The 18,278-nt window shown below is 42.8% G+C and overlaps 1 protein-coding gene across 6 annotated transcripts in view; it reads left to right on the plus strand.

The window, feature by feature from the left end:
- TMTC4 (transmembrane O-mannosyltransferase targeting cadherins 4) overlaps positions 1-18,278 on the plus strand; it is a 58,775-nt gene that overhangs the window by 18,552 nt on the left and 21,945 nt on the right. For all 6 annotated transcript variants that reach the window (XM_046664123.1, XM_046664122.1, XM_046664118.1 and 3 more), the window contains 4 exons: positions 13,053-13,150; positions 16,039-16,131; positions 16,355-16,519; positions 17,351-17,553. In XM_046664123.1, coding sequence (XP_046520079.1) covers positions 13,053-13,150; positions 16,039-16,131; positions 16,355-16,519; positions 17,351-17,553 — 559 coding nt within the window. The remainder of the gene's footprint in view (positions 1-13,052; positions 13,151-16,038; positions 16,132-16,354; positions 16,520-17,350; positions 17,554-18,278) is intronic.

Here is an 18,278-nt window from a genome sequence, read left to right on the forward strand (position 1 = left end):
TGATGGTAACTTTTCTTCCAGAGACTGAAAGTTAACTTAGCAGTAAGGCATGTCCGGCTCTTCCCCATAGGTGAGGATCTCCCCACCTATGATTATTATAAAACTCCAAAGTGACACGTGACCCCCAGGGATCTGGCGGGGGGCAGGGGTGTTGCACCTGCCCCATAGCAGATTCAGCACTATCGTATGGCTTTTCCATAAGACTGTGAATCAGTAATGGGATTGGGAGAGAGGGAGGGGATCCACCTACTACCTCACTATGTTCATTACAAACAGTGGGATTTTCTGTTCTTAAATTGAGAATTAAATCTAAATTAGCAGTTATATAGGAAAACAATTTATTGTTGGTAGTATTTTTCCTGAATAAATTAAAAATTAAATCTGTTGGCTTATCTTGAAGACAACTCTAAAGTTTCGCGAAGTATCATTTTAATTTTAACATATCTGCCCTTAGAGTAACTACTCCCTATTCTGAATGGATTTCAAAGACATCAGAAGTGCTTTTTGAAGAAAGTACTAAATACTGATAGATTCAACATGCAGGATACATTATTTAGGATATATAATAAAATCTGTCACTACTTCTAAAGATTGCTCTGGGAAATAATGGAAAAACTATCAGGAAACTGAAAATTCTTCTGTCAAGTGAACTGATAGATTTATTGCCTCTTTTAATGGAATGTTCTCATAGAATGGTGAAAAACTAAAGACATTTTATATACTTTTCCTGGATCCTTTACTAACCTCTCTCTGTTCCAGTTCACAAATGTACATGTTCTGATATATGTATCTGTGTTTAACTCATTTGTAAATTATAAAATTATTTCCAAGAGCCATCCATACAAAAGATACATTTTTTATAAAGGCTTTGAAAACTAATACGAAACGTAAAAGTGCTTAATGTGTGACGATTTTTCAATTAATGCTTTGATTCATGAGAAATTGGTGAAGTATATTTCAGTACTAATGGGACTATGTTAACTCTTAGTAGCAATATGACCTTCCTTTTATGGCCCAGAAGCATTCTTTTAACATTTGTTTAAAATTGGAAAGACATTGTCAGCCTTTTAATGTTAAGTGTGTAAATGTTTTCAAGAAAGTTAACCTGGAAATATTTGATGTTTGCACACTGATAGCAGTGGTCGATGTTCCTTCTCTGGAAACCCTTTTAAGAATATGAATAGATTTTCATTTGGTTGAAGATACTTAGAACAGTTAGAAGATGAATGGATGGATTAGGAAGCCTTTGAAGAAACTTTTCTGTTGACTTGTCTACAGGCTGTCCCACCTTCCTGGGGTCTCTTTTTGTCTTCACACGAACTCTTTCTAGGGAAGGAAAGGGTAGATTAAACTGGAGCCAGTGGACCCTGGTATAGTCCTTTGCAGATGCTGACAGCTTCGTCAGTCTTTGGAAAATGTAAAGCTGTAGGAGGTTGCCTCCCTACACACATCTGGCCTCAGTGTCTTGACTCGGGAAGTTATTATTGGCCTTGGACTTTTGTGCCTTTCTGTCCTCTGGCTGTATCCACCTGCCCAGGCAGACTTTGAGTTATAGATCATAATCGTTTTTTTTCCTGGGAGTTTAAAGTGGGTGGTTGAAAACACCCATCCCTCCAGCTGCACTCTCCATCATTTTGAGTCACTTCTCACTGCTATTTTCATTCCCACTCGTTGTTTTCACAGACACCTGATGGAATGATTAGATTCTGCCCCCCAAGTTCCTCACAGGTCTGGAGGCACAGAGCATCCCGGATTATTGAGAGAGGGACTTAGGCTCACTTCTTAGCTTACTTGGGGAAAGTCCCCATGTCCCACACGTAAGGCGACAAGGTTCTGTGCCCCCAGCCCTGCCCGCTGTAACCTCAGGGCTGAGCAGGGCAGGGCAGGACGTCATGCCCGGATGCCCAGCTCCGGCCCCCTTGCTCCGCTGGCTGGGCAGCACCCGAACAGCCCCTTCCTCTGCCAGCCACTCTCCCCTCGCCTGGCCTCTCCTCCCCTCTCTTCTCCACCACTCCCAAATGCTCCTGTGTCTCATTATCCTCCAGGCCGGTGCTGGTGAAGTCCTGTGGAGCCTTTCCTAGTCTTTGTTGACAGAGCAACTATGGTTTTCAGCAACTTTTCTGTGTTTCAGATTTTCCGTGCTCCTTTTTAAACATGCTAAGAATAGAATCTACTTCTTTGTTTATAGATAGCAACTCTTTGGAATAATCCTTAAATGTTCAACCTCATATATATGGGGGCTAAGAGTGTCTTTTAAGAGGAGCAAGGTTTTCACAAACTAATAATACCTTCACAGAGAAGAAGCAGTGAGAACCCTATATGCAAAAGTAATCCTGCTTAAGGAATTCATGGTAAGATGCTGTTTCTGATTCTCGTCGAAAACAGCATAGAGGCTTATCAATTTTGGTCATTCATTCATTCCCTCACCGATAGTTAGTCAGACATTAAGGGCATCCTGTGTACCAGGCCTTGTGTACTGGGGATACAAACACTAGAAAGACACAGTCCATGCTCTTGAAGAGCTTACAGTCCAGTGTTTCTTGATTAAAATAAAGCCTGCAGTATTCAGAATGCTCAAGGAGTGGAGTGTTCTGGTTCTCTGTCCTTCCCTGTTAACTTTTTCCTCCCTGTTCCCACCTCACAGGAGGCACTCAATAAGTCCCCTTTTCGTGGTGCATTTATGCAGAATTGATGACTATGGCCTTTGTAGTGCTAATTTCTTTTTTGGCCCAGGAATCTGCATTTTCTTTTTTCTTTTTTTATATATATTGCTTTTCCTTTTATTTTCTATTTATTTATTTGAGGAAGATTAGCCCTGAGCTAACATCTGCTGCCAATCCTCCTCTTTTTGCTGAGGAAGACTGGCCCTGAGCTAACTAACATCCATGCCTATCTTCCTCTACTTTATATGTGGGACGCCTACCACAGCATGGCTTGACAAGCAGTGCCATGTCTGCACCCGGGATCTGAACTGGCGAACTCCGGGCTGCCGAAGCAGAATGTGTGAACTTAACTGCTGTGCCACCGGGCCGGCACCCTATTTTTTCTTTTTTTAATTGAGATATAATTGACATATAAAATTGTATTAGTTTTAGATGTACAACATAATGATTTGCTATATATATATATATAGCAAATATATATATATGATATATATGTAGCAAAATGATTACTACAGTAAGTTTAGTTAATATCTGTTACCACACGTAGTTATAAATTTTTTTTTCTTGTGGTAGGAACTTTTAAGATTTACTCTCTCGGCAACTTTCAAATATGCAATAAGTCCCTGGGACTTATAACTGGAAATTTGTACCTTTTGACTACCTTCATCCATTTTGCCCACTCCCCACCCCCTGCCTCAGGCAACCACCAATTTGTCCTATCTACGAGTTTGGGTTTTTTCAGTTCCACACATAAGTGACATCACAGTATTTGTCTTTCTCTGACTGATTTCACTTAGCATAATGCCCTCAGGGTCCATCCATGTTGTTACAGGTGGCAGAATTTCCTTCTTTTTTACAGCTGAATAATATTCCATTGTGTATATGTATGTGCTGCATTTTCTTTGTCTGTTCATCTGCCGATGGACGCTTAGACCATTTCTGTGTCTTGGCTGTTGTAAGTGATGCTGCAGTGAACATGGAGGTGCACATCATCTTTTTCAGATACAGTAGTGATTTTGTTTTGTTCAGATGAGTACTCAGAAGTGGAATTGTTGGATCATATGGTAGTTCTGTTTTATACTGCTAATTTCTTTGATTGACTCTCTTATTAAATTTCCTTTAGTCCAGCAGAACAGAGCTTTGATACTACAGGACATCCAGGTATAAATTATTTTCATTTGGACTTTGAGATATCTTCAGAAGTAGTTACACATTTTTATTTTCCTCCATCTGGTTGGTACAGATTGTATAGAAAGCTGAGCAGTGAACACATGTTTATCGTCATGGCGTGATCATTCCTGTCCCAGGGGCTCGTGTTGTCCACATGTTTGTAAGTGTTCAGCAGAGAATCAAAGCCAATTTGTGGGAGGAGTTCAGTCTAGTATTTACTGGATAAAAAAAGTAATTCTCTTTATTGTTTAAACTTAATGTTTCAAGTGACCTGGCCCTTGTTCTTTTGGGATCTGAACACAAATTCAAAGAAAGGTCTAACATTAGTTACGTGTAAACTTGAAGTTCAAGAAAGGTTTTTACAGAGGAACAGATTTAATATTTTTTATAGGGGAACAAAACATTGAGTACTCTGAAATTAATGATTTGACTATTAAAAAGCTCTTTCAGAGGATACATTTCTTTTTGATAACCTCACTAGCTTTCTTTATAGATGCGACATCTGCATTATAAAGCTCTGGACGATTTTTAACTGCCTAAGTTTATTATCAAGCAATTCTGTGCTAACCTCTAGAATTCTGGCATTTTCAGAAAATGAAAAAAATCTACTCACATAACGTTTCTGTCTGCCTCTTTTTTTGGTGCTTAAAAAGAATATCTCCAAGCAAGATCTTTTGCAACAGAATCTTTTTTTTTTCCCAAAGGAAATGTCCTTATAAAGGAAGCATGCTTTTTCTTAAAAAAAGAAAAACAGTCAGATGAAGTCAGTGGTACACTGTTATTATTTCTGAATGCCCAAAACAAAAAGTGTTATTCTTATGATGAGACATCTTGTCAATATTCTTCTCTCTCTGAAAGCCTGGTACTTCAGCTTGGAAACAGATAAGCTCTGTGCATGATAAGCTTGCTAAAATAGCCAAAACAATTTGTTTTCTAAACTCGTACCTTCAAATACTTGTTTCATGGGCGTTAGGACTAAGAATTGAAATTTAATTAGTCTCGTTTATAGTGGGAAGGAAAGAATCTTTTCGAGAGGGGAATGAATTTGCTACATACCTAGAACAACCATTTTAGATTCTGAACTATTATAAAAGATGAGGGTTCAAATCTCAGTTGTTGTAGGTTCTTAAACTTTATTTGCTATATTGCTCTCCTTGCCATAGTTCCCGCAGCTAAAATAGGATAACTCTTACTATAGCATTTCTTTATGTTTTCATCCTGATTGAAGATGTCTGTTTTTCTTTGACTTAGAATCATAGCTTTAAGAGGAAGTGGGGTGTGATTGTGTAACTCACGCAGCATTGCACGCTTGTTTCCAGACTGAGGTCCTTGCCGAGTGAGTTCTGACAGTGGTATTCATGTCTGTTCTCTTTGCTCTGCCTTCATGTTTCTTGGTTCCTGCATTGCTCGATTTTCCCAAAACGGCCCTGTATTTTAGAATGGCGGTGTCTGACTTCTTTCATTCCGCAGTGGAAGCCCTGCTTGGTTGGCTCCAACTTTTGGAATGAGAATCTGATGCTCATTGTGTCGCTCTGGCACAGAGAGTCAGGGCCACCTGTCGGGGTGGCGTGGTTCCCACACACAACGTGATGTGCCAGTTTCAAGGCAGTGGAGATGCCAGGCATTGAGTGAAGAGGGTAGCTTGTACAATGTGCTGCTTTTTCTGAAAGATCTCCCCACTGCCAAGGAGTGCCAAATCAGAGGCACTTGCTTCATTAAATTGATCACATCTGTTGGCACTTGTGGGTGTTAGCGCTGACAAGTGTCTTTCTGTTAGTGCATTTTGGGGTTTTTTTTCTCTATGTTCCCTCCACTCCATTAGCTTTTGCCCCCGTTTACCTAAGCGATTGAATTATCTTAGGTAATAGAGACATAGACTGGAACAAGAAAGAGGTTTTATAGCCAATCTCTCTTAAGTTCTGGATCATAAATTGTTGATGTTTGCTAATGCTGCCTAATTATCCTAGAGCAAGTCATCTTCTTAAGTGATGAGAGATGTTGCGTGGTGGAAGAATGGCTTTCCCTTCCTCTCCTGGGTCATTGGTACTTAACATTTAGCAGACTGGATGGAGATGAGACAGAGAACTCAGGGTAAAGGTAACATCCTGAGATGCTTACACAGAGCTATGCACCAGGTAGAATTCCCTGTTTGGGGAAGATTTTTTTTTGAATAAAAATATTCATAAATGCAACTGCACTGAAGTTGACATTGCCTCTCAGGATTTATTTTTACTGTTTTTAACAGTTACTTCTAAATTTAAAATTAAAATAATCAGTTGTTCTCCTGCCTTTTAATATTTCTTGTGTAATTTTTTTAATAGTTTATTTTTTTAAAAGGGAGTCTCTTACGTGAGGAAGATTCTTCCACTGGAAGGACGTTCAAAGACTAAAAGGTGAAAAGACTTGACTTCTGGCTGTATTTGTTCACATTGAGCAAATTATTAACTTTTTGGTATTAATCTCGTAATTGCATAAGAAATATGGTAATAAAGTAAGACTTTTGATAGACATGGAAATAAATGAAACTATTTACTGATTCAACAGATATTTTTTGAGTGCCAGCTATATGCAAGGCGACCTACTATTATCTGTTTCACTTGTCTTATTAAAATGCTCAAACTTGGAAATAAAAGAATGGCTTACATTTGTTACTAAATAAGAATATAGTCACAAACACACAAAGTCCAAATTCATCTAGGTTACACTATATATTGGCAATTGTTAGCATTAGTCACCTTGACAAATCAAGACTCAAAGAAAATCTTAGTTTGGGGAATTACGTGGGAAAAACCATACTAGAGCAGACTGTCCTACCAGAAGTCCACTAGGCTGGGCTGTCCCAAAACTCAACACTGTTTCCCAGTTGATTATTTAGTTTGTATAAGGCCTTTCTTGTTCCCACCAGTACTGGAAGCACTGTCAATGCCATGTAGATTAGGTTGGCCTTGGTTTATCGTGCACACACATACTGAAAATTTGTAAAGAGGACCCCTTTGATTTATGTGAAATAGTTTAAACATATTTGTTAAATTAAGCTTTCCAGGTTGGATTCTGGAGAAACTCAAGTGTGTGTGTGCTTTGTCTTATGACTCTTGATAAAATACCAAGTGGCTAACCCGATAGGGATTGAGGGAGAAAGAGTTGGATTTAGATAGGCAAACTCATTTCCTGTCTTCCAGTTCTCAGAGGCACACCTGGAATACAGACTTAGCCATGTGCCAATCATTTCACCAATGAGCTGGGTCTCTAAGCACATGGCCTCAACAGTGCTGTGCAATAGAAATACAACATGAGCCATACGTGGGTTTAGTGTTCTAGTAGCCTCATTATAAAAAGAAATAGTGAGATGAATTTTAACAGTACATTTTATTTAGCCCAGTATATTAAATATTATCATTTCAACATAGCAGTATAAAAATTATGAAATATTTTACATTTTTTTTTCATACTGTGTCTTTAACATTGGGTTTGGATTTTACACTTACAACACATTTCAGTAGGAACTAAATAAATTTCAAGTGCTTGTTAGCCATAATTTGTCACTCTTTTGGATAGTGGCAGGTCTAGAATGTGGTTCTCTGAATATGAAGCCATCGCTGGGTTTATAACTGACTGCTGAAATTTTGCCTTTGATCTGAAATTGCCATTGTTAAGAAGTGACACAACATTTAATTATCACTGAAACTGAAGAAACTTCTTCAGCAAAGAAACATCGTCTTCATCTTTCACGTGTTTTCATACTGCACATGTTTGAAGAAAATCAGAAGTATAAGAGAAAATTAAAGAGTAGGACTCTTCCAGAAGAATTGTGATAGACAATTTGAGAGGTGGAGGGAGTCTGGGTCCCTTATAGAAATTTGGGGTTTGAGAAGTGTGGTGAAATGGGGTGAGATTAGGGAGAAGGCTATCAATAAATCTGAAGGCTGTATTTTCTATATGTTACTTTTCTGTATTCAGTGAAACGTCTAATTTAGCCATCTAAGGACAAAGCCATTTTAAATGCCAGAGATGTGGAACGTGAGCCCATCGCTTTCACATCCCTGTAGTAATTTAACTTTGTGTTAATGGAGTGCTTTCAAGAGCAGTCCTTCGGGTGTTTTAATGGAAGAACTGGGAATTTTGTTCCTATCCAGAGCCACTGGTCCGTGGAGGCAAAATTAATCCACGTTACAGTCAAGTAAAATACAAGCTAATTCAGTTTTTCTAGGAAGAAATGTAAAATGATCAAGAGACCTGCTTTTGGTGTTAAGAACAGGGAGCATTACACTGGGAAATCATATTATGTTTTGGTAAGAGGTATGAGCACAAATTGTGGGAGTAGGGGAAGCTTACTCAAATCAAGTCCAGGTAATAAGGTGAGAAGTGCATTTGGTTTCTAGTGAACTACTGAACCTAATGCTTAATGGACATGAAAACGGGCTGAGGCTGGGGGCCAATGGCGCCATCTCCTCGTGCCGGGCCTGCAGTGGGGCCCTGAGGCCACAGGAGCTGAGGGATGGGTGTCTTTTCCCCATTTATCTGTAGAGGAGACCAAATGGTAATATGTGGGTTCATTTATAATTAAAGGTGCCTATTTACATATAAACTGCTAATATGAGAAAATGCTAAAAGTGGAGTGACAGACTCAGGAAGATGTGTTACGGGAGGAAGAGGTAAAGGAACTGTGCATACACGGAGATGGAGAGGACACGCCTTAAGGGTGTCTCGTCTGCCATCCATTCCGTCACCTGTCAGAAGGCGTGGCTTTCTCCGGGGCTCTGGCTGGTGCATTGTGAGCTGTGGTCACCTGTTTTGGCAGCTGGACCCCTGTGCTCTGCCGTCGGAACTTGTGGGGCCTTTCTCAAAGTCATATCCTGAAAGGAGTTAACTGATACGTTAGCTTTAGGGTTATTTTGGCCGTAGTTTTTTTTTTAAAGCTTTGGTGTCTAAGCACACTTGTCTGCTAACGATTGTTAGCAAATACCAGAGAAAATAAGAAGTTGCAGTAAAGCTGTAAACACTCAAATACAGTCATGTTTAACAGGGTTGTTGTTGGTGACGTGGCTCGTAACTGTGATCTTTTGGTATTACATACATATAATGTACGTAATTAATTTCTACAAGTGAAATTGTCCTTACGTTGCTTGATGGAATAAATGTAGCGATGCAGAGTGGTTTTCAGTAGAGGGAACAGAACTTCCAGGCACTGCTGCCTGGACGATTGCAGAGATGCTGCTCTAGGCAGAGCCAAGACCTGCAGTTTAGGGAGGCAGGCATGGGCTCGCTCTAAGGAAGAACGTTGTAACAACCCAAAGTTGAAAACCGAAACGGGCTGTCGTGGAAAGTTAATACCCATTGCTGAAGTCAAGGCCATGTGGGCCCCGCTGGACACGTCCCAGAAAGGATTCCAGCATTTCCATCACTACACAACCTCAGAGAAGCACTCCAGCTGTACTGCCTTGTGGTTCTGTGATTGGTCGGCTTATTGCCCCTTTTGGTAGATCGTGGATAGTCATTTCGTTCACCGAACACCCGTTGCCTTAGCAGAGTCAATCAGGTGCTGTGGATTCTGTCAGTAAGAATTGGAATTGCCAGGCAAGGTGCCAGGGGTGCTGCAGTGAGCAAGCTTCCTGTCTAGGGTGATGCCTCTCGACCTTCAGCAAGCATCAGGATATCCCAGAGGCCTGGCTGAGTAGCGCATTGCTGGGCTCTACCCTCAAGTTTCTGATTCCGAGGGTCTGGGTGGGATCTGCCTGCGTTTCCAGGATCTAAGGACAGGTCCATGGACCACACACTGTGAATAGCGCTGGTTTAGGGCAGTGGGCTCAATTATGGGTGATTTCTCTCCCCCCCACTCCCCGGACATTTGGCAAAGTCTGTAACATTTTTGTTTTTCACCGGAGTGCTGGGAGCACTCCCGGCATCTGATGGGAGAAGCTTGGGCTGCTGAACATCCTACGATGCACAGGGCAGCTCCCCAGCAAGGAAGTCACCAGCCCAAACAGTAGTGCCAAGGCTGAGACACCCCGGTCTAGGGGAGAATTCAGAAAATCGGGTACTTGCAACAAACTGGAGAATATTGTGATAAGGGCAGTTTGGTGCTACAGCTGACTTGATCAAGGGGGTCAGTTAGGGGCACTGAGGGGAGTGAGACAGGCGCTGCTCTCAAGGCTCTTAAGACATGCAGACAGTAGGACCGTTTGCTGTTCAGACTGGAATAAAACGAGTTGAGAAAGGAGTCTATCTGGGAGGGGAGGGGTGGGGTTGCAGCGTAAGTGATATTGTACAGCTTTATGTGATGGGCATGATTTTGCCGGAGGGCATTCTAGCCTAAGAGAAGGAATATGCAAAGCATAGTGAGCGTGTTGGCCAGTATGCGTGGAATGCAGACCCAGAGAGGCTGGGGGCAGGAGGGTGCCGCCAGATCAGCAAGGTCCTCGATGCCATTTTCACAAGGGTCATCTTTATCCTGTAGGCAACAGGAAGGATTGGAAAAGCTTAAAACAAGAGTGTTCCTTGTGTTTTATGAGATAATGGAATCTAAATTAATGAGACTTTACTGTTGATGAGTTGGCCTCATGAAAAGCCTTGAAGTACCTCAGCTATAATAGCCAAATACACCTTTTCTGTATTGTTTCAGTTCTGCATCTTTGTACATTCAACCTGGAAATTTGATATACAGAGATTCCCAAGAAAAGCCAAAAAGGTCAGAAAATGTTAGTCTGTATGTCCTTTCTGATTGACTTAAGCATCTCTCCTGCTGCTGGAGCCTGCTTGTGAATGAGGACATTTTCCCCGTGAGCCGACTGGGCCCTGGGGCAGCCTGGTAATGCCAGTGCAGTGTCAGTCACATCAGAGCGGGGCCGGGGAGAGGGGTGCTCAGCTGGGTGCAGACCCCCTCATCTTGACAGGGGTGTCCACCTTCACATAGAAAGTGCGAGGGTAGGAGCGCCTCCGCCCTGGACCCATGGCTGTTCCAGGACGGGAAGCCTGGGGTCTTTTAGGCTTCCATCCTGGCCTTTGCTGATTAGTTCTTGAGTGTTCACAGGACTTTTTATATCATGTCATTCAGGACCTACATGTCACACACACCCACCCCAAACACACTTAATTGTTGGTTTCAATCTCTCTCTTTCTCTTTCCCTCTCCCTCTATCCCCCTTACCCCTTTCCTCCTCTCTCTCCCTCCATCCTCCCCTTCTCTCTTTCTCTCCCCATCCCACCACTCCGTCTCCTTCTCCTGCTCCTTCCCTCCTTCTCTCCCTCTCTCCCCAAACACTTAATTCTTGGTTTCCTGATCGAGCAATTTAATGAGAACCAAGATCTGTCTTTTCACAATGTAATGAACTTGGCCCATTTCTGTGACAAGGGGACTGATCAACCGCCGCCATGACTACTGCATCAAAGCCCCATTGGAAATCTGTCTCCCTGGAACCTGGAGCAGTTTTGCTCATTCATGTGCAGCAAACATTTATTGAATGCTTTCTGTGGTCCCAGCGCTGTACCAAGTGATTTTTTTTAATGTTTAGTTTTTAATATGGTTTTTTCCCCTAAAGATTGGCCCTGAGCCAACATCTGTTGCCAATCTTTATCTTTTTTCCTTCTTCCCTCCAAAGCTCCCCAGTACATAGATGTATATTCTAGTTGCAGGTTCTTCTAGTTCTGCTATGTAGGACGCCTCCTCAGCATGGCTTGATGAGCGGTGCTAGGTCCATGCCCAGGATCCGAACCAGTGAAACCCTGGGCCGCCAGAGTGGAGCGCGCGAACTTAACCACTTGGCCACGGGGCTGGTCCCTTTAATATGGTTTTTAATCCTTACACATAGTTAAGAAAATTTAGAAGGAACAACAGCTTATACAATGAAAAATAAGACTTCCTCCCTCCCCTGCTTGAACTGTTCTTCTTAGAACTGTTCAGAAACTACTGTAGATGGTTTCTTGTATATTTTCCAGAGATGTGTTTTGCATTTACAAAATATTTATATAATTTTAAACACAAATGACCACATGTTTCTATATAGTTTTTCCTTCTCAAACAGGGAATAAGTAGATAATGTTGCCCTTTTTTACAGGTGAGGTCATCGAGACGGCATGAATAACTTGCTCAAGGTCACATAGCAAATAGCAGAGCGGGACTTTAGACCAGGAGTTCCGGTTTTAAGGGAATCGATTCACAGGTGTCAGGATTCATAGGCACCCTGGGCAAGCTGAAGATTTGGTCCTCCAAGCAGGTTCACTTTGCCCCCCTTCAACTGTGTCTGTTTTAAATGTTTACTCACCATCTATCTAGGTGAGGAGGTGAGGGCCTCACAAAAGACGAACAGAGAGGAGCGTCACATGGGGCCCTTCCTCTCCTCCCAGGCAGTTCAGCTCTGGCCCCCAGAAGCATATACTACCCACCAATGTGTAGCCAGACCCTTCCTCAGAAGGCAGTTTAGGACCCATCAGTTATCACTCGAGCTCAGCCCCACCCGAGCTTCTTACTGCAGTGTTCACATTTCTAATGATACTTTGGCTTCCTGTTGATGCTTGGGTCCTCATGCGGACTGGCAGCCCAGCCTGGCCTGTGCCTTTACCTGCCCCAGGTGCTAGGTGGGTGCCAGGCCTCGGGCAGTGGTCCTGCGTCCTTCACAGATGAGAGCTATTCCATGCTGGTAGCAGAGCAGACCCGTCTTGACGCCACCTGATGTTGAGAGAACCTGCGCTCCGTCCCAGGAGTAGTTGAGATTTGCAGAGCTGCTCTGGACTCCTATCCCGGGAGGACTGGAGATTCTCGGAGCAGCCCAGGCATTCCCATCGCCCCTGTTGTGACAGCAGCAGTAACTGCTGGGGTCATCGCGTGCAACCGGATGCAGTGCTTATGCTCTCAGTGGGAGTTCTCATCACCACTTGTCAGACTGGCGTATTAGGTGATTGGCAGGTTGGGAAGAAGGAACTTGCCCCATGGGGACTCTGTGGTGAGATACCTTTGTGGCCAGAGCTTCATTACAATGCCTCCCAAAGGCACTGGACACCTGCTAGGGTATGCCTTGAGAGGGAACCTGTGTGCCATTTAGAGGGTGCTGTCTAACTAGAAATGCAGCGGTGTAACACACTCACCCACAGCGAAATGCTGTCAGAAAACCGAACTGTTTTTAAATTGTAGCTGTTTAAACTGCAGGCTTAGAATTGTATTCCTGGTGCTAGCAAGACTGAGCTGTGTTGCATGACTTTTACGTTTATCATTTCTCTTAATTGGCAGATAACAAGGAGGGAACACATTCTACCTTCTGGGTGTTGCTGAGTATCCTCCTGGGAGCACTGGCCATGCTGTGCAAAGAGCAAGGGATCACCGTGCTGGTAAGACCCAGGACTCGGTTAGGGCCTGCTCTCTGTATGCATCCTTGCCCGTCCTATAAAGACAAATTGGGCTGGCCCTGCCTATGTGGCCTCCCCTACTTCTCTACCCCATTGCCGGCCTGCAGTCATAGACCTTTCTGGACCAATTACTTGTGCTGTCATGATCCTGGCATTTCAGATGGGAATTGATGGTCTCTGTTGACTACCATTAGCAACTGGTGGAAATGGAGAATGGGAAATTCTTAAAGCCTGGTGATTAGCTCTCTTAGAGCAATCCTGTAGAAAAGGAGAAAAGAATGGTTTGAGGTTTCTGGGATTCTCTCATATTTCAACAGTCCTAAGTACAGCAGTGTTCTGACCCCATCACTGCTTCTGGTCCTGATTAAACAAGTATTGATATATGTTATGTTAAACTCGGCTGCAACTGGAAATGTCAGAGAGGAGAGGAGAGGGCCTCTGAAGAGTAGAGGCATATACCTCCTGTGTCTAATCTGAATTGAAGCCCCAGGAAGGGAGAGACATGGACATCCACTTTCCTTTTTCTCCATTCTAGCCAAATCTCTGCCTTATATCATTAGAGGGAAATTTAGAAATTAGGCATGTGAGCAGAGGTAGAGAAATGGAAAACAAAGGTGTGGGATGTGCATGGCTCATCTGGGAAAAGCTTGGGAAAGAAAGAGCAAAGCTATTTGGGGTTTCACAAGTCAAGGCAAAGATCAGCGGTTTTATTGGGCTCAATCTGTAAGATTAAGGTTAGCTAGTTAGGAAATGGCATAGAAAGAATTACTGTGCAAAGATACTTGAATTTCTTAAGTTACTGTTTTAAAGTTTGCTCTAAATCAGTGTTTCCCAAGCTTGGCATTATTGACATTTTGGGCTGGATCATTCTTTCTATTGGGTGGCTGTCCTGTGCATTCTAGGATGTTAGCAGCAGCCCTGGCCTATACCCACTAGATGCCAGTAGGACCCCCTCAGTTGTGACAACCTAAACTGTCTCCAGACGTTATCAAGCATCCCCTGAGGGACAAATTCATCCTACTTAGAACCACTGCTCTGAACCCTTGCTTCTCAAAGTGTGGTTTGAGGTCCAGCAGCATTGGCATCTTCTGGGAGCATATTAGAAATTTAGGATCTTGGACCCCACCCCAGGCCTGCTGAATCAGAATCTCCATTTAACAAGGTCCCCAGGTGCCTCCTACATAGAGTAACATTTGTACTAAAGCACTAAAGAATTAGGTTGAATTTATGTGAATAAAGATATGGTGAACTTTAGCTGTTTGAAAAAATTTTATTAGAATGTGGACATTTTTATGATACATTTAAATGGAAGGAGAAGGGAGTGCCAAACAGGTTTGGCTCAATCCTTGTGATGACATGGCCCCATTGCCCCATTGGTAACTGTTTTGTAGGCCACAGGCAGAAAAGCAAACAGTGTAAGAAGACAGCGACAGCTCAACAGGGAGCTGCTGCCTTCTAGAAAATGATTTACACCCAGGCAGAAATGGTCTTCTGTGACCCACTAAAATCATGTATCACATGGGTGAATAAAACCAAAATTCTTTGAAATGATTAACCCAGCACTGGCCCATATATTGGATAATTAATGACTCCAAGCATTTATGGGAGAGTGTTAAGTAGGGATGTCATCCTTGCTTTGAAAACCATGAATTACCTCTGGCTTCTGATGATTTATGATCTTCTTTGCCACAAAGCCCCATATTAAAAAGACCCAAGTCATTTAGGGGCAGCTTTAACCATATGCACTGTGTATATTCTGACCACTTTGTCCCGATTGAGCAGGGAGTTCTGCTAGATGATGTTACCTGTGGCAGTGACATCTATAGAAAGTCCATTTCAGGGTTGACAATGGAATCCATGGCTCATCCAGCCTTCAGCCTGTGACTGTAGGTATAATACCTGGCTAAGAAACTATCATGGTGCTGTTGGAAGCTGGTGGCGTAGGTGGAGCTGCAGTATCACACTCCCCAAATCCAGTAGCTTCACGTAATTGTGGTTATTGTTCACCTAACAGTCGTGGGAGAGGCTTCACATGACAGAGGTGGCTTTCCTCCACATGGTGGACCCAGGCTGGCGGAGGCTCTGCCATCTCGAGTGCGTAATTTCTGAAGTCGCCCTGATCTTCTCCATGGTCTCCATCACAGCCGCCAAAGGGGAAACAAGTGGAGGAGCGTGCCCGGGTCTATAACCAGACCTCCGAGTTGGGGCATCATCCTTTCTTCCCACGTTCCCTCAGCTGGAACTCAATCACGTGACCCTGCTTAACCCCAGGGGAGGCTGGGAAATGCAGTCTGGCTGTGTGCCCAGCAACTACAGAAAGCTGGTGGACAACCAAGAGTCTGAACCTGAGAGAGCTCTAAAGACCCCTCAGAGATTATTCTGTGTGCTCTGGTCCTGCTTCTGCTGCCCTTGCCAAAATCAGTCAGCGCGTGAGATTCTGGAGGTGTATTTACTTATGTGGCTGGGTTTTTGAGGTTGAGGCCGTTATCTTCACAGGCATAATTACACACAGGTAACCACCCTGTTACATCAACTGAGGGACTGTTTTACAGTAAAGAAAAAAAAAAGGGAAGAGGACCTCTGCAGAACTTCTGGGAACCCCGAATTTCTAGCTATCCTGAAAGTTATGGCACTTTTATATGCAGACTATGAAATGATGGCTGACAGGGATTTACTTAATAAAATATATTACCATGAGCTAATTTCATACGAACAATAGGGGAAGTTTATTTTAGAGCTGAAGAGGTCTTCCATGATTATCTAATCTACTACATTCCTTGTCTAGATTCAGTAATAAATTGTGAAGTATAATTGCTACCTAATCAGAGTCAGGCTCTCCCGTCACTGATTGCCTTGCTTTGCCTCCTTAGGGGTTGAATGCCGTCTTTGACATCTTGGTGATAGGCAAATTAAATGTTCTGGAAATTGTCCGGAAGGTACTACATAAGGACAAGTCATTAGAGGTGAGTATATACGTCTGTCTCCAACTCAAACATAGAAAATGTCAAGTACCAGCTGATTTAAAATGCCATTTTCAAAGTATTTCTTGCAATTTCGAATTCTGATAGCGAGCTCTTTAAAGAACCGTGTCAGCGAGGTTCAGGCAGAATTGTGCATTTGTACATGGCGTGGCCACACTTTTATTTGAAAATCTGCAACATCAGGGACTTTGCGGTGTCCTTTCAGAGCATTGGCATGCTCAGGAATGGGGGCCTCCTCTTCAGAATGACCCTCCTGGCCTCGGGGGGAGCAGGGGTGCTCTTCGTGCGCTGGAGAATCATGGGCACCGGGCCACCGGCGTTCACCGAGGTGGACAACCCCGCCTCCTTCGCCGAGAGCATATTCGTCAGGGTGAGTCTTGAGTCTGCTCACCCTTGGCTTGTCTTCTCTGCCCACCAAATTCTCATGCCCTTTTTCCCTCCTCCTCATCTCCCTCCCCAGCACACCCACAAAATCCCTAATAAATGGAACACCTCCATCTTCGTTTGCTCCCACCGAGGATATTCTAGGATGAAACCAGGTTTTTATTAGGGGATTGAGAGGGTTTAGATCCCTTGTAGTTCCTTTCTAATCAAAATTAAAAAGGAGTGGTTCCTTCTAATATCAAGTTTCCTGCCAGCCTCGTTAAAATGTCCCCTGACCCCATTACTTTTATTATAAAGGAAATTGACGTAGTGTGGTTAAGACAAAGTAGAACAATATTGGTGCTATCTTTAAAAACCTAAGGGTGTCAAGACTTTTTATTGTAAAGGTTTTCTTTTTCTGAAGACAAGAGTGTGAAGCTACAGATTCTTAGCTGTGCATTTCATAGAGACAGAAATCAAGAGAAAGACCATAAAACCCTATTCTTATGGTGTTAGGCAGATAGATGACCCCTGGGCCTCGGATTTCCTGGGTCACAGACTTTGAGCATCCACTAAGTAAATGGGACATCGTTTGACCAGAAATATAACAAATGTGTAGCACAGTCTGGTGGTTTTACTGTATTTTTATGTATTAAAATATGAATGCATTTAATAAATTGCAAACTACAGCCCTATGTCCAATGTAGAAAGTGGCAACATTTTATTTTATACACTTGCTCTTGTTGAATAGAGGCATATGGATGCCTCAAAAGTGGAGTTATATTCTTTTTTTCAAGTTCAGTATCAAATAAATGTTTGTTTTCCTTTTGACTGACAGGCCATAAACTATAATTACTACTATTCATTGAATGCCTGGCTGCTGCTGTGCCCCTGGTGGCTGTGTTTTGATTGGTCAATGGGCTGCATCCCCCTCATTAAGTCAGTCGGTGACTGGAGGGTAATTGCACTAGCAGCTCTCTGGATCTGCCTAATTGGGCTAATACGCCAAGCCCTGTGCTCTGAAGACAGCCACAGAAGAAGGTGAGAGGTGCCCTGAATCTTAACTTCCACAGGCGTTGAGTCAGAAGCATTTTGCTGAATCCAACACTCATCATTTTAACGATTTTGTGGAAGTAATGTCTAGGGACCTTGATTTCAAATACATATTTATGGCTAGGATGAGTTCCACCCATTTGGAATCCATCGCTGGCTTTCACTCGTGGGGAGTGAACATGAAGGAGGGTGAGGTGGGAGCTGCCCTGTCTCCCCTCCCCCTTTCCCCATGAAGTAGCATTTTGAGATCCTTTTCGCTGTAGGTGGTAAAGAGTAATTTATGGTCGGAACAGGGAGTGTAATTGATGTGTGTTGTGCCCATTATTTCACCATTCTCCTTCAGAAAACCCTGGTGGGAACTCTGGTGATTCCTCCTGTTGTTGTTTGGTGCAAAATAAACTGCTGCCCCAGAGAGACTATTCTTTCTCACCAAAAAAGAGGAAAAAAAGAAAAAAAAAGGTTATTGAGAAAATAATTGGGGGGAAAACAAATGTGTTTCATGAGAAAGAAAACTATTTAAGATGATTTCCTTTAAGCATAAGTGTTTATGGAATTTGATTAGTAATTTCTCAAATTGTTTCACGTTCACCTATGTCTTAAATTGGTTCGTGATTCTAAAGGGCAACAAACTTTAATCCCAATTCACTTATACATGTGCAATAGGATTTTATTATTTTAAATACTGTTGGCACAGGGTCCAGGAAGGAGCCACC

Source organism: Equus quagga, chromosome 6 (assembly GCF_021613505.1).
Source record: "Equus quagga isolate Etosha38 chromosome 6, UCLA_HA_Equagga_1.0, whole genome shotgun sequence".
Taxonomy (NCBI): Eukaryota; Metazoa; Chordata; class Mammalia; order Perissodactyla; family Equidae; genus Equus; species Equus quagga.